Consider the following 17,832-nt stretch of genomic DNA (forward strand, 5'->3'; position numbering starts at 1 on the left):
AATTTTGCTTAAGTATAACGAAGATTAAATTAATAATCTTCACAGACATTTCAAATCGAAGTGTTAAAAAAATAACTTACATAGACTCGTTATCAGGCCTAAATATCATCAGGCTTACCTATTTTAGCAATAATAATAGGAACATAATTTAATACAGTATCTGAAAGAGAAAATATTGAGTGATGGAGACCGTTGGCTCAAGTACAAGGTAGGTGTAAGGCCTATACAAGATGGTTGTAGGAAAAAATGTCACCCGGAAAAAAGGGAAACGGAAAGAATGTCACCCTTCGTTTGCAATGAGAAATATAAGGCATGTTTAGAAAGATCGCCAAGCTGGGTGATAAAAGTTTTATCTCAACAACCGTAACTTCGGATGACCGGAAACATGTGCGAGTAGAAGCAAGAAGATGTGTTGGCTGCTTGTTTCTTCCATGGAGCCTACCTCCATGGTTTCTTCGTTAAGGTTAAAAATAGAGGGTTGTTTAGAGAAGAAAGCTTTCGCAATGGAAGCCAGACGGAAAGCGGGTTGTCCAGCGTCGGTCATTGTCAGGTCTTTAGTAATTACTCTCCTGGCACCCCATGTAGTTATAGCCTTAAGCTGCGGTTTAGTGAAACATTTATTGACGCACTATAGAAAACTAATTCATCCTGAGCTTTGGTATAAGCAACAGTTGTAGATGCAATTTCAAGTTACGGTTTGCGATAAGAACAGGACTAAATTTTTTACCTAATTAATTTTCGCATAATTTTTTTTTCTCATTTGATTTTGATTAAAAGTAACGCATCTGCACAGGAAACAATTGTTTAATTTTGCACTTAAGTTTGAAAACAAGAATATCACAGTTATTAAAATTAAGAGGTTTATTTCAAAATTATTAGTCCCTGAGGGACTAATGTTTTCAGTTTGTGATTTTGCGTCGAATCACTCTGAATGTCCGTTTCACTTTTCAAACTGTTGCCACCAAATATTGTGATAAAACAACGGTACCTAGAGCCATCGAGTTTCGAATGACGTAATCCTACTGCTGGAAGCCCAAATTTGAAATTAGTTTTATTATCGATTTTATATTTTGTAACGAATTTTTGATTAACAAACTCAGGAATTTCAAAGCGAGCCATGGCAACGTTGTACAGAAAAAACATTTTATCTCCAGCGCGTGAGACTGTGAATCGGAAATTCTAAAAATGTGCTCAATTTAAAATTATTTTGCGATACTGCTCTTGAACTGAATTTTATGGTCTAAGTGCGAAGAATATGATATTTAATAAATAAAGGTAACACACAAAATGTTAAAAAAAAGGCCCATTTGAACGTAATTTAAAATCTGAAACCTTTCAGATTTTTTATTTTACTAAAATTTTAAAATCTAATAAAAATGGATCCTATAACCACGCGATCTGGATTTAAACATTTAATATGCAATGAACCCTCTTATGGCGACCTCTTCCAAAATAATTTCTCAGAGTAGAAATTAACACTTGTACTGAGTATTATCTCTTTAAGACGACCACTTCCACCAAAGGCCAAAATAATTAGAAACGCGGATGATCGTATTAGAGAGGATTTAATGCATTTTACAATACACCAATGCGTAACCTACTCAGAGCCTGACCATCTAGTAGCTCATAAACGATTGGCGACCATCTCCTTAAGACGATCACTTCCAAAAGTGACAGGCATTTCTATAGGTATAAACAAACGCTTGCACTGAATATCATCTTTCTAGGGTGGTGATCTTCACAGAATACCAAAAATCAACTAGAAACATGGATGGATTAGGATTATTCAATTATGGCAAAGCGCACGAGGGCTATCTACCTAAAGGGAGGGATGCCTTTGTGGAGAACTTTCTAAGGGAAACTGGCTCGTATACATATTACACATGGGGAAAACCACGAAAGTGCCCATGCAGCCAGCCCATTCGCGGTATTGGAATCTCGGACCGAACTACCAGTGTTCAGCGTCTTTACCGCTCGGCCGCTGATAGGCTGAAATCTGATGGATGGCTGATGGATATCTTAGAAAGGATTTTTACTTATAGTAGTTATATTAATTACAATTACGTGTAGAGCTCATGGAAACTTAAAAGCGGCCGAGCGGTTAAGTTGCTGAATACCCTGGTTGTTAGATCTGGGTTCGATTCCTAGCAAAGCAGCGTTTCGTGGTTTTTTCCCGATATAACGTGGTTACGAGCTAGTTTTCCTTAGGAAGCCCTCCACGAAGGCAACCGTTCTCTTAGGCAGATACCTTTCGTGCGCTTTGTTATAGTCAAGTAAATCAAACCAAATTAAAGAAGCTTATTCCTTCTACTCTCCAAATTGAGCTCCAAATAAGTCATACGTGGGAGCTTTTCGTATTCATAACGTAAAACGTATCAAAATGGAAAATTAAATAAATTTAATTATTTAACTTGGTTATCTAGAATTCCAGTTTTTAATTTATCTCTTGTTTCCAAAACTCTGAGCATGAATAATTGTGTAATAAAGCATAGACCGATAACTTTGAAATTCAGAGGATAACTTAAATGGCCTTCGACCACTAGCAGTCGAGAGGTAAAAATCGTTGAATATTGGTAGTTCGACTGGTGTTCAAACCATGGCGGATGTGCTGCTTACCAGGAAATTTTCGTGTTTTTCTCCATGTGTAACATAAATACGAATCAGTTTCTATCAGACGTATGAAATAATTTTTGTCAATTACTCGCTATAAACAGTCCTCCATGAAGGCATCCATATTCACTTCGGCAGATAATCTTATGGTACTTTGTCATAACCTAAATAATCTGATTTGATGATTATGCTAATTTTTTCTCATACTGAAGCCTGTGATGCTTTAATTAATGTTTTATTTATCATAAACTGTGTTAACTGCTGTAAATTAACCAAATCAGGATTTTTTTTCTGTTACATTTCCTTTTTGAAATTTTTGACATCATTTTAGAAGCCTAAATAAGTCAGATCGCTTTATCAAGACGTATTATTTGTAACTGTTTTACATATAAGTACAGAGAATCTCATGACGGTGAACTCTAAAAGTGTTTCCTACAACATAAACAAACAGGCTTTTATACATTTGCCTCTCTAATGCAACCATCTATATAAGTGGCTTAAAAATCGCTTGAAGCGGCCATTAGTGGTCGCATTATAGAAAAGTCTCATTATATTTGCATTTTTGTGGCATTTAATAATTTCAGTTACATGTATGCCTTAAAAATTATAATATTGATTTTTCAAGGTAGTGTAACAACTTTCAATATAAAATAGAATAGTAATAATCTTTTACATTCCATTCGGATTATTGTATTCGTACGAAAGCCTTGAATCAATTGTTGATCATTATTTTGTACGTATGTTATTGCAAAAATTTTAAAATTCTTAATTATGATATTTTCCAATATTCGGGCTTTAAATGCCCAAGTTATTTAATTTTATGCCAAGATTTAAACTTTGTGCATTTACAATAAGAAGATCTTAATTCTGGAACTTTTTAACATCTGAAGCTGGTTAAAACTGGTTGAAATGTGTTGCAGTCGCAGTTCGTATGCAAAACTATTCTCGCACTGATTTGTTTTATGCGTAATTTATAGCAATTTCCCTAAGTAACCAAATTTTAGATTTATATCATTCTGTTTTAAATTGTGAAAATAAACAAAAAGAAAGGAAAACATTTTTCTTTCTTACATTATAATTATTTTCAGTTCATCTTTTATGATAAATAGTGTATTTTTCAATTTTCCTCAACTGTCAAATCTTGTTGTATTTCTAAATATCTTTAGATTATTTACAGTCCCTGCAATTTTAGAGTTTTTATGTTAAACTCTAAAATAGTTATTAGAAGAATTATTAGAAACATTTGATGTAATTAATGACGCACGTCGCCCATAGATTCGCAAATTTTGAATTTTCAATATTGTTGCAAGCACTTGAGCAGAAAATTCGTCTTTTCTCGCAAATTGCAAATTTTAAAATTAAAAAAATTCAACTCCATCAATCCAGTTTTCAGACTCAATTAAAGGCACTGAAGTTATTTAACATTTAAGAACTCTCGGTGATTTAGAACTCCCCGGAATTGGTACTCAAGAAATGATTTCAAAACTGCTCTTCTTCATCTATTAATAATTGTTCTATCCCTTGAATAGCTAGTATCTACTGCATTTTCTCCTCATTTCTTCTTTGGTGGTTATTTGAATCATGGCAAAGCACGGGAACTGTCTGTCTAAGAGAAGGGGTGCCTTCGTGGAGGACTTAACGAAGTATGAGAAAGGGAAACTTGATTGTATTTACCTTACACATGAAGAAATAACTAAATTATCTTGCAACCAGCTTGTTTGCTGGGATTTGAGCCCCTGTCGAACTATCAGTGTTAAGCGACCGCCAGAGTCGTAGCTAGGGTTTTCAGCGCCCAGGGACAACTGAAGATTTCGCGCCCCTTACTGCATGCCAAGGATGAAAACATTTAATTCTACAATGTCGTAATATCAGTTTGGCGCCCCTTGGATTCTGCGCCAGGGGACAGATGCCCCCCTTGACCCCTTCTAGCTACGGCCCTGGCGACCGCTGGAGCGCTGATGAGCTGCATTATGTATTCTGCTTAAGAATATAGAACACAAATGACTGTCAATTTTATTATATCGTCAGTGTTTGGTAACTTTTCCTATGAAAATAAAATTGTTAGAAATATGAGTGAAAAGACATGTATATATTTTGAATTTGGATTCAATTTAATCCCCTTCATGTAACATATAATGCTGTAATTTACGTAATAGCATTTAAAATTTTTGAATATATTAACACAAAAGGATACGGCAATGCTGTTACGGCATTCGACAAAATATGTCTCGTTTACGTATATACCAATCTTTGCAGAAGGAAGAAAATTATAGCCAATGCAGGAAATTTCTAAATTCAATTTCGCCAGATAAATTTTACATAAAATGAAAAAACAATTTTCAGTACACATAAATAATTAATTGGATGAATGTAAATTTTTAATGCAGAATACATAAACTTATTTTCAGCTCAATGTAAAACTGTTCCCACGCAAAATTTATATTATAAGAAAAAGTTAAATGTCTGTTATGTCGAATATTTCTTCACTTAGATTGCAGAGACATTCGATATTTTATGGAAGCTGAAGACTTGAAAAATGAGCAACTCCCTCTCTGGGAATCGAAGCGCGGATCTCTGGAATACGCGCCCAGCGTGCAGACCACTACACCACGAAAGCACGTCAAGAAGGCTCAAGTCTAAAATTTATGCATATTTAGTATTAATTCTATATTTTGCATATTAACATTTTAAAAATTCCTGACTAAATTACTCCTGGACGGTTGTGTATAAACCTATGGTTTGTTTGATCAAGTGCGATTCATTTGTAAAGTATTGAATGGTGTACTCGCTTGCAAAACCTTGTGAATTTTGTGTTTCTTGAAAAATCGGCAATACTAAGTATGATTGCTAAATATTACATTCTTTTTAAGGGAACATTATAGTATAATAATAAGAATATTTTCTCCTGGGATATACTTTTATCAATGATATGTTACTGTAGCGCAGTTTTGCTAAATTATTATAAATCAGTTCTAATTATTGTAAGCTGATTTACTAAGACTTGGAATGATGCTCAAGGCCGGCGCTAGACGTTTTGCCGCACGGTGCCTGCTTTACAACTTCAAAATTCTGCCGCCCAGCTCTTTCCAAAGTTCTAAAAATTTTGCGTTCTCTCAATTCTGCCGCCAGGTGCGGCCACACCGATTGCATATGCTCTGGCACCAGCCCTGATGATACTAGGAATGACTAGGAAACGATAATTCAGATAATACTTATTATCTGAATTGTCATTTCCTCATAAACATGATGCTTATTAAAAATTACAGATGTTTTAATTAATAACAACCTTAAAAACTGGTTGTTAGTAGCTTTAATTTTGACTCCATACACTTCAACAATTAAAAAAGCCAAAAGATATGAAGTTTCCTTGTCAGCTCTTTTTGAGTCCTTTTCTAATACTGCTAAAATTCTGCATGATATTTGTTTTAGAACTGCTAACAAACTGCTAACAAAATTTTAGATACAAAAGTTATACTGCAATTTTAAGTCTGAAAAGTAATTAATTCAGACTTGAAAGCTCTTGAAACATAGAACTTGAGCTCAAAACAATAAGAATAGAATTTTGCATTCATTTTTTTAATTATACGATTGTTGCTTCATTGATAACAATGTTATAAATAGTTCATTTAGAATTACACTACAATTGCTGCATTAGAATCCATATTTCTTACTAATTATTTAAACATGAACATGAGAACTATAATATTTATATGTACTTTTTTATCTCCAAAGTCATAAGTTTTCTCATAAATAGGGAATTGACTGTTTTCAACAGTTTTCACCTCTTCGTCAAGAAACATTTCTTTTACGGTCCCAATTAAAAATTACAGAACAGCAGAACATAATCTATCTCACGAAGTTTGCTAAAACAAATTCTTTCGCATTAATTTTGAATTTTATTTAACTCAAATTTATTCAATATTTCGAGTTCTGGATAATCAAATTGGCGGTATCATTCTAAAGCTGCAAAATGTAATTAAGAAGCTCAGCTTCGTTTTTAATGATTCATTTTACCACGCCACTGGGAAAAAAAAAAAAAATATCTGAGTTTTCAGATTTTCAATTACGTCCAAAGGGCGTTTTTTTAATGTTTTGTGTGTTACCTTTATTTATTAAATATCATGTTCTTTGCACTTAAACCATAAAATTCCATTCAATAGCAATGCCGCAGCATATCTTTAGAATTTCCGATACACAGTTCCGCGCGCTGGAGACAAAAAGGTTTTTTCCACCCGTAGAGTGTTGCCGTTGCTCCCTTATCGCTGAGTTTGTTACTCAAAATTTCGTTAAAGTTTTGAAAAATATAAAATCGATAATAAATCATATTCCAGATTTCAAATTTGGTCTTCCACATGCCCATATTCGTAGGAGGATTACGTCATTCAAAATTCGATGGCTCTATGTACCATTGTTTTATCACAATGCGAGAAATATACATACATTTATGCATATTTTTCATTATTTAAAGGAAAATCTGAAAGCTTTCATATTTCATATTGCGCCCAAAAGGATTTTTTTAGCGTTTTGTGTGGTACCTTTATTTATTAAATATAATGTTCTTCGCACTTTACCATAAAATTCAATTCCACAGCAATATCACAAAATATTTAAAAAGCGCAAAATTTAAGAATTTCCAATACACAGTTTCGGGCGCTGGAGATACATTTCTTTTTTCGTACAGTGTTCCCGTTGCACGCTTTTAAATCGATGAGTTTGTTAATTAAAAAATTCGTTAAAGTTTTGCAAAATGTATTTTTTGGGAATAGCTAATAAAACAAATTCCAAATTCGGAATTTCAAGTGCTCATGTTCGATTGGAGTACTACGTTATTCAAAATTGGATGGCTCTAGGTACTGTTGTTTTTTGAAAATGCGAGAAACATTCATGCATTCATGCAGAATCTTCATTATTTAGTTTCTTTAAATATAATGCATGGCAATAATATTTTGTAGCAACAGTTTGAAAAGTGAATCAACGCAGAAAGTGAAACCACGCAAAATGTCGTTTTGAGACTAATAGCCCTTTGGGTCTAACGCCCCTTTGGGCTAAAAAAAAAAAAAATAAATAAATAAATGTTAAATTACCAAGTTAAAAGTCAGAAATAGCAACATTTAACCGATAAGAAAGTCAGAGCTATTTACTACCTCACTCGGAAAATGCAATTTTGAATAAAATGATAATTTTGCTTCTTTATTAAATTATTCTTATAACAGGGCTTGCATGAATGGATTATATTCTACTACAAGAAATTTTTTCATACCAATAAATTGCCACAGTTAGAGACAGAAAGTACAGTAAACCCTTTCTAAGATGACCACAGGTTCATAAGATTTTGAGCTTTTGCGAATTAGAGAAATAGCTCTCAGCACTGATGTCCAAGTTCTCAGAAATACTGATCATCATAGGAAGATAATCACCAGAAGAAAGTTCCCTGTTCACATTCGGAAGTGCATTATTCTATAAATGAAAGTACATTAAGCCGATTCGATTGCGTGTATGGCCGTGGGAAAAATTTTATTATAAAATAAATAAATTGTAAAATATATGTTACCGTTAAAGCGTATAATTAAGTTATTTCCTCGAATAAGTAATTGGCGGGTGGGGGAACTAGCCAAGCCGGTTTAGCTAATTATTTTAAAATAACTATATTAATTAGTATAGAATATAATATTTTATAAACTAACTAATAATAAATGCCGCCCAGACGGTGTAGTGGTTAGGGGAGCCAACTGCGACACCTAACGGCTTGGGTTCGAATCCAGGGGAATGCATAGTTCTAATTGTCCGTCCCTTCATAGGAGGGAAAGGTGGCCCACCTATTAGGTGACTGCATAATAAAATGACAACTGCTTCTGGTCAAGTCGAAGTCGGCTGAAGGACCATCATTCATATTAAAAAAAAAAAAAACTTAATAACAAAAAAAAAGAAAAGTTTCAAAGTTTTCAGGTTTTAAACTACGTCCAAAGAAGGCGTTTTTTTTTTAACGTTTTGTGTGCTACCTTTATTTATTAAATATCATGTTCTTTGCACTTAAACCATAAAATTCATTTAAATAGCAATGTCGCAAAAGAATTTTAAGAACGCATATCTTTAGAAGAATTTCCGATACACAGTTCCACGCGCTGTAGATAATTTTTTTTTTTTTTTCGTATAGTGTTGCCATTCCTCGCTTTTAAATCGTTGAGTTTGTTAATCAAAAATTCGTTAAAGTTTTACAAAATATGAAATAGATAATAAAACAAATATCAAATTTGGGCTTCCAGATGCCCATATTCGCAGGAGGATTATGTCATTCAAAATTCGATGGCTCTATGTACCGTTGTTTTATCACAATGCGAGAAATATGGATATATTTATGCAGATTTTTCATTATTTAATTTCGTAGAATATAATGCAGGACTCTAACATTTGGTGGCAACAGTTTGAAAAGTGATTCGCCGTTTATAGTGATTCAGCGCAAAATCGCAAAACGAAAAGAATAGTCCTCCAGGATCAAAGTCTCTTTGGAACACCACCTAATGATAAACCGTTAAAGTGGAAAAAAAATTACACTATAAAATACCTGTCGTTTTATAAATTAACTGATGATAAACCGTTAATGTTTAGAAAATTATATTTCATATTACGGATAGCTTAAATAATAACGGAATGCATAATATAATATTATTGCTAGATTCGTTAAATCGTAATAAAAAATAACAGACTATACTACGCCAATAGTTCTGTTTAGCAGCTTTCGTGTGCCGTCTTTACTGAAAATTCGTCATTTATCAACACTTTAATGTGAACAAGCTGTTAGCTTCCAGTTAGGGATGGATGAAATTTAGTTTTAAGACCGGCAATCATTATTTAACAGAGGAGAAACATTTGCTCCCCGTGAATTCTTTCCTTCCAGGTGAGGTGGGTCGGTTTCTAAGGAAACGGGTGAAGCAAATCACGGGGGAGAACATACGATTTTCCCGCAGGCAAGTTGGAAAAACCTGCTATCGAAATGACCTTGCTCAGCTGCAGCCAGCTCAACGTCTTACCCTTAAAACCTCCCTCAAGAGAGCCCGCTATAACCCTGCCCGTTTGGCAGGTTTCCCTCTCTCCAATCGGCGACATTATTTGGCGAGATTTTAGAGTTCCTTTTTTTCCGTTCCTTATTTTCCGAGTGACATTTTTTCCGTTCCTTATTTTCCGGGGACATTTTTTCCGTTTCTTTTTTTTCCGGGTGACATTTTTTCCGCACACCATACAAGATACAGGTAGTCAAATTGAGGATCGATCTTACGACCTTCAGTCTCTAGCCAATATATAGCTTGGCGCACGTTCACTTCTTACGATTCTGAGTTTCATTATGCAAATATAAGTAATTTATTTTAAGACTGACTGAATGAGATTTTACTGATTTCAACTTATATAGACTGCATTTATTATTTATATTTGATACTTATTTTCACTAACATTTTTAACGAGCTTTTATTATTTTATGTTACAGTGCAATCTATAATGGATAGGAAGAGAAGTCGGCTATGGAGGTTTTTTACACAGGCTACCGATGAGAAGGCAAAATGTGATATTTGCCACTCGCTATATTCAGTAAAAGGTGGCTCAACAACAAATTTAAAAAAACACCTCATAAAAAAACACAGGTCAACTTACGAAAACGTCATTCTATGCTCCATGTCGGATACAATAATTCAAGAAGTTCCTGTGTCATCAACATCAGCAGCAAGTACTGAACATATTAATCATTCAATAGAACTGATATCTCAAACAAATTTAAAACAAACGACGCTGAGTACTTTCCTTAAACGCCCCGTAAGTGTAGTACGGGAAAAAAAAATAAATGACTTAATTTTTAATATGATAGTCAAAGACCTACAGCCTTTTTCTGTCGTTGAAGATACTGGTTTTAAAGAGCTAATTAATTATTTAGAACCTGGTTACAAATTACCTTCAAGGTACACATTTAGTAATACCTTCCTGGACGCTCAGTACCTTGAAGTCCAAAGCAGATTAAAAGAAGAATTGCAGAGTGCAAACTTTGTATCAATTACGACCGATGCTTGGACTTCGCGAGCAGCGACTTCACATCAGGCCGTTACTGCCCATTATATATTAAATTGGGAGCTGAAGTATGCACTATTGGGCTGTTTTGAATGTCATGAGCGACATACAGCCGAATATATAAAGAAGGAATTATGTAACTTGCTGTCCCATTGGAATTTACAAAATAAAATATTTGTCTGCGTAACAGACAATGCAGCAAATATAAAAGCAGCCATACGGTTGGCCAATTTTGAACATTTGCCTTGTGTCGCGCATACGCTTAATTTAATTGTGCGTGCGGGACTTCAGGGCGCTGAACTAGATTGCCTCATAAAAAAATAAAAACCATCGTGGAGCATTTTCACAGAAGTCCGTTGGCAACGAAAAAATTTGCTGAGGTGCAAAAGCAGCTGAGGCCTGGCGAAAAGCCTCTTAAATTAAAAATGGACATAGTGACCAGATGGAACAGCACCCTGGATATGCTAGAAAGAATGTGTATCCTTCAGGAGCCTCTAGAAGCGGCCCTTGGACTCCTACACAATCCAGTTGCAAATCTGTCAGAAAGTGACTGGCAGGCTCTTCCAGATGTAATTAAAATTTTAAGACCATTTAAGCAGCTAACCGAAGAAATGTCGTCTGAAAATAAGGTTACTGTTTCAATGGTCTTAGCTGCGACTGAAAGTGTAATTAGCATGTTTGAAAATTTAAATTTAAATATTAATACAGAAATTGGAAAAAATCTATCTAATAAAATAATAACAGAATTCAAATACAGGTTCAAAAATTGTTATAGAAACCCAATATTATCTAAAGCAGCACTATTAGACCCGCGGTTTAAGAAGTTGGCATTCAGACTAGCTGATAAATCAAATTATGAGTGTGCTAAAACTCTGCTGAAAACTGAACTTGAAAAATATTTTAATGTTGACAAACAGCAGACAGTGCAATCAAATAAAGTCACGCCAGCAATATTCACTGACACTAACGAGGACTCAATATGGAAAGACTTTGATGCAAGAGTGACATCAAACTCCGTCTCAAACTCAACTGTATCCAGCATCGTCACTATGAGGCAATATTTTGAGGAACGCATTCTTTCTAGGAATGAGTGCCCATTAAAATGGTGGCAGGCGCGGGCATTACTCTACCCCGAACTTTCAATTTTAGCAGAGAAATATTTATCGATCATGGCTACCTCGGGACCATCCGAAAGAACGTTTTCGAAATCGGGGCAAATACAAAGTGAAAAACGTTGTTCCATTCAACCAAAACGAATGGAAAAAGTTTTATTTTTAAACATGAACAAAAGATTACTTCGCTAAAAATAATATGAAATTGTTCTTTCTGTAAAGCTTAATTTAATTATTTTTGTAAGTTTTTTAAAATGTGCATAAAATGTTTCATAGTTTTTTTAATTTTTAATGTCCATATATAATTTTCCTAATGTTGTCGAATCGAATGTCATTTAAAACAATGTTAGGAATTGTTATGATCGACCTGAACAAACATAATGCTTTACATATCATATTATAATCATAATCATTGATTTATCAATATGCCAACATAAAAAGGGATCTGAATAAGAATAACAAAACAAGAATAGTTCAAAATACAGAAATGTGTAAAATATGTATAATATGTAATATTTATATGTACAAAGTTTGCTAAAACCAACCGGTAATTGAAGAAACTGACCCAGTCAGAATAAGACACTGCCGGAGACTACTCTTGGTGAGCAGTTTTTTTATATCAACAAGTTAAGGGGTTGGTTTTTATTCGTCTCTCACTCAAATGCCTCTTTATGTATCTGAGTTGATATTATCATTTTTATTTAGAAATAAATGACTTAATAATGTATAATTTTCTGTAATAATTTTCTAGATTTTATTCTCAGAAAAGATACCGAAGTGAATAAAAAATCTGTAGAATACTCATGTGAAATGGGTAATAAAATTCTGGAGATCAAAAGAAAGAAATGCATTTGTAAATAAATTAGTGTATGTTGTTTACGGTGTTGTATCTCAAAAAATAAAACAAAACAAAAATGTTCATTGCATGTTTTTTCAGGACTATCAATCCGGCTCCGCGAAAGATTTTTTAAAATAATTTTATAAAATTTAAAATAAGCAAGGTAACATGCACATTAACTATTTTATATAACAACCAATCTATGAATACATTGCCTGTCATGTATGTTCTTTATATATTTTAAACATTATATATAATTATTTCTAAATTTACAGTGTGTAAAATAATATAGCATTCTATTAAAAAATTTGTTGATGTACTTTTTAGGAGAATAAAGGTTTCATATGTTATCTTTACCAACTTTCATAATAGTATTCTATGTTTGTTCTTAGAAATTTTCAGCAGAGATATTATATTTTGCACACGGTGTCATATGTATAATCACAAAATACAACCTGAAGTAAGAATATTTCAAGTATTTGTTTCTTATGTACAAATAAGTAGTTTTGTATTAATTTAATATTTCACACTCAATTTATTAACAAATTAATTAAATTTTATAATGGTTCTTAGAAAGCAACCTTAAACCAAGCAAAATAGACTTTAGACCATTTAACACATTATATATTCTGAAAACATAACATTAGTGTAACCATTGTAAAGCAGTAAATTAATGTTAATTATGTAACTAAGTGCATAGTTATTCTCAAATACGCACCTATTTGTGATAAAGTAGATAGTATAATGAATTGAATGATGATAGTTTATTAAATCTGCTTGAAAAAAAGCAATTATAAAGAATCATATTTATATAGTTATTCTACTACTATGAATAATTCTTCTAAAGGAAAGAAAATGCAACTGCCAAATCAGTTTTGAAATGAAAAAATACCAATGATGATACATCATGTAATCGTAACTTTATCCAAAGATATTGCTGCAAAGTAAAGTGGAAATCGTTCTATAAAACAGACAAACAGCTTTCAGACTCCGACAAATTGTTACCATTTTTCCTAATTAGTGTTCATCAGCAGTTGAATGTATAATACTGTAGAGCACTGGTAGTTTAACTCATTGCATGCAGGTATATCTTGCCAAGCCATAAATCAACCTTTCACTTACAAGAAGAATTTAACAAAGCTCGCCTACTTGGCCTCACAAGTTCATCCGCACACAATGTGCTAATAACGCAAAATCAGAACTTAAGTAAATAACAAATAAGTCTAAATTAATTAGCTAACAAGCTAGACCAAAATTCTAACTACTGCCGCAAATAAATTAATCTTCGGCTGTATAGACCAAAGCAAAGATATCAAGTGGACAGAAGAACGCTGGTAGAGTAGAGAGTCGCGCAATGCCGACTCTGTATTCATTTAAGTCATATAACTGCTGTGTTTATCTCACGACTTTCGAGTTATGATTTGAATTTAGTATATAATCATGTATTCATTATTATATTATTTTTTATATTACCTTAAAAAAAATATTTATATGTGAGCTATTAAGAGTGTTGTGATGATGTACTAGTAGCTCACGATCGACCTCGTTTTAGATATGACTACCTGAACAGACAAAGTTTTCTTACGTTTATTTCAAGAATAAAGATATAACAGTAAATAAATTGAGAAGACGAATGCGGATCTGATTGGGAACTAGCGCAAAATAGTTTTGACTGGAGTGTCTACCTTTGAGGAAGATTGAATTTTGATTAATTGCAGGATACATGAAAACTATCAGCCTAGCAGAAGATTTGTATTCGTAGAATGCTGTTTACCGGAAAGAGAATAATCTTCCCGTTATGCATATGGAAAATCTCGAGTTGCGAGTCTTTTACTTAAGTTACTTTGCATGAAAATATGCAAATTTTTTCGATGCAAGGAATTTTAAGCTATTTCTGCTTTAAATGTAGGCAGACGAAAAGAAATTTTAGCATACTAACTTATTATTTAGGGCTTTAATCAAAATAATATTCGTCTAGTAATTTTTTTCCCCAGTGAGTGACTAATTTTCGGTATTCAGGAAATGTTACATTGCACTAATCAAATAGTTCAATTCTCCCCCAGCTCAAAAAGTATCTATAATAACCATTCTCGAAATATTACTCTGCAGTAATCGCGTTTGACATTGAATAGAGAGAATATGGGAATGAAAAACAAATAATGCCTCGTTATTGCATAAAAGTTAACTTTGTTTCATATGTATGTGGAAATTTTATATATGAAAAGGATGTTACTATTCTTATTTATTGTAAGAATTGTTGTGTTTCTTATCAACGCTTATGATCTAAAATCGCTTACATATGTAAATAAATCATCAAAATATGTAAATTAAGCAATAACTGATTTAAAATTAAAAGATTAATAATAAAAAATACAAGAATCTAAACAAGGTATTTTAACAATAATGAAACTCATTTAAAAAAATAGTTTACTAACTGTAGATATCAGAGTAAGTTAAAGATAAGAAAACAGAAGTAATGAAGACTTAGATAGAGTTAAAAAAAAATCCTCCATCTCTCTCTCTCCATCTAGCACATGGGCTGAGATTAGGACAATGGGGGAGAATTGGACGAAAGGACTACGTAACCAAATTTCCATCCACACACTAGTACTATTTCCAGCATTCTCTATATTCTCATTAGTGGAGCTTTGATTGTTTTCCTTTCTTCATTGGTATGCCGTAAAAATCATGGTCTTTGTTTCTATCATCCTTTGAGTCATTATATTATTTGCTCATTCAGAGCCTAAATTTAGCAAATGCTCGGCTGAGCTTTAGTTCTTGCGAAATTGTAATTTCATCCACATCCCCAATTAAGACGAAGATTTCCCGGTTTCCTCCTGTGATTAAAATCGTACCGGTTTATTCGCTGCTATCCCTCATCCCCTCTTTAGACACCCCTACTGACAATTTATTTCCCATTTCGTCCACTGCTTTTCAACACCCCCTCATCAATACCCCTACTCACGGACGGGGGACTTTCCCCCAATTCAACCCCCCTTTCAAAAAGTCGTTCTTGAGAGGCACATTTCTTGACATAGGGAACATTACATAGCAAATGTCAACTATGTACCAAACATCGATACACACATTTGCAAATATACAAATGAAGTAGGAATCAAGAAAAAAAGAAATGTTTAAAAGGTAAGAAAATATTTGTGTTACCTTTTTTTAGGGATAACAGAAAGCTCAAAATTTGTCAATCAGTACTGTTTCATAATGCAATAAGCACAGTTTTATTCATTTAAGAAAATTTTTAGTAATTCGCTGCTCAGTGTAAACTGTTGTTAAACTTAAAAACACTTGAAAAAAAGTCATCATATGTGCGCTCGGCGCGCACACACATACTAGTTGGTTTGGTTTGTTACACTAGAGCTGTCTTAAGAGGAGCACACTAGAGCTGTCTTAAGAGGAGGGGTGCCTTCGTGGAGGGACTTTCTAAGGGAAACTGGCTCGCATACACGTTACACATGGAAAAAACTACGAAAACGTTCATGCAGCCAGTCCGTCCACCGAGATTCGAGCCCCGCACAAAACTACCAGTGTTCAGCGACTTTATCGCTCGGGCCCTTATTGGCCCTCACACATACAAGAAAAAAGTAGATGATTTATGCTGAAAAAAAATATTCTGAAAAAGGAACTGCGTTTTTTAACCGTTTACATCTGTTGTGCCGAAATAAAAATGTAATCAAAAACATTTTTTTGTATTCGAACGAACTTTATTGTGTGCACATGAATTATTATTATAACAACGTATGAAAGGATATAAGTTGAGAAAAGATTTCGAAGAAAATAATTTTCATTTTTAACTAGGAGCTTCGCTGCCAGCCTTCGTCTGGCTTTTAAATGTACCGGAAAAATGGCTGAAGGGAACACCAAATGTTAAATTTAAAAACTGCGTAGAATTTTACTCTGCAGAACAACTTCATAAAAAAAAGTTACTACGTATAACAAAATTACAAAGAAATAAACAATATCCTTTAATACAAATATTAATTATCCTAATAAATAAATTAACCAACTTCCCTTTGCAAAATCTTAAGAACTCAAATGGTATAAAGGAGGTTAAGAACTTTATTTCCTAAAAAAATCACTCAAAACTTTTCAATATCTTAAAAACTGTGAAATGAGCAATATATAACATAAAAGAATACAAAAAATTCTGAAAATCAAAGTATAATTAATGATATTTTATCTTATATTTTCAAGAGAAAAAAATTACAATGAAATAAGCTATATCCCTTAATAAAAATATTAATTATCCTAATAAAAAATTATTCAACTTTTCGTTGAAGGGAAAAAATCATGCGGAACGTTTCAATATCTTACAAACAATGAAATAAACAAAAAATAAACAAAACAAAAACAAACAAACAAAAAAAATTCGCGCGGAATTTTACTCTGCAGGGCAAAATAAAAATGTATTATATATATATATAAATGACAATGAAATATGCCAATCTCTTAAAAACGATGAAATACCATAAAAAATACGATGAAAAATTGTTGCCAAACCCATATTTCTAAAAAAAATGAAACAATTTAAAATGATGCGATTTCATCAAAAATCTATCAACAACAATAAGACAGGAAAATTGTTGCCAAAATCACATTTTTAAAGATCTGAGAAGTGTACTCGGAAGCTTCATTTAAAAAAATTTTAAAAAATACAATATATTATTATTTTTCCAAAATTCTTTTGCAAAAGCAGTTGCAAGGATGAAAGTTTAATGTTTCCAAAAATCAAAGAAAAATAAACTGTACATTTAAAGAAAAAAAAAAAAAAAAAAAAAAAAAAAAAAAAACCTTTTTATAAAAAATCCGGTTGAAATGGTGTTAATCTCCCTTTGTTAAATAAATTCGTACTGAATCGATTTATTGAAAGACGAATTTATTTTAAGTTCGTAAAATAGCTAAGTGCCTACGTTTCATGACGATGTGAAAATGGAGTGTGTAGAGTAAAATCTCGCTTTCCTATAGCCCATTATGTCTCAAAATGACGCGATTTCGTCACAAAACATAAAATAAAATAAATTCTAATTCTAATTTCGAAAAAACTGCTTCGAGGTGCACTGGCTCTTAACTAGATGCACTTACTATGTGCCAAATTTCGTAGCCGTGGGTCTATTAGCTTATGCGCAGCGCGAACGAAAGACACACACACAGACACTTTCTTTTATTATATGTAGAGATTTTTTCAAAAAGAGATATCATATTAATTTC

At 32.9% G+C, this 17,832-nt stretch overlaps 1 protein-coding gene across 1 annotated transcript; it reads left to right on the forward strand.

Moving 5' to 3' along the window:
* The first annotated feature begins 11,087 nt into the window (after positions 1 to 11,087).
* LOC118186509 (E3 SUMO-protein ligase ZBED1-like) lies at positions 11,088 to 11,966 on the forward strand. Its single transcript, XM_035356614.2, has 2 exons — positions 11,088 to 11,338; positions 11,420 to 11,966. Exons 1-2 carry the CDS (start codon positions 11,088 to 11,090, stop codon positions 11,964 to 11,966), a joined length of 798 nt encoding a protein of 265 aa, XP_035212505.2.
* Positions 11,967 to 17,832: the final 5,866 nt, after the last annotated feature.

This window comes from Stegodyphus dumicola, chromosome 2 (assembly GCF_044657685.1).
Source record: "Stegodyphus dumicola isolate Sdum_Otavi_A_Nest chromosome 2, ASM4465768v1".
NCBI lineage: Eukaryota > Metazoa > Arthropoda > Arachnida > Araneae > Eresidae > Stegodyphus > Stegodyphus dumicola.

Excerpts from the sequence above, each read along its gene's own strand:
- LOC118186509 (XM_035356614.2), top strand. The coding sequence starts at position 11,088 with ATGGACATAGTGACCAGATGGAACAGCACCCTGGATATGCTAGAAAGA. Across the intron at positions 11,339-11,419 it reads ACTGAAAGTGTAATTAGCAT|GTTCAAAAATTGTTATAGAA; the intron begins GTTTGAAAATTT and ends ATTCAAATACAG.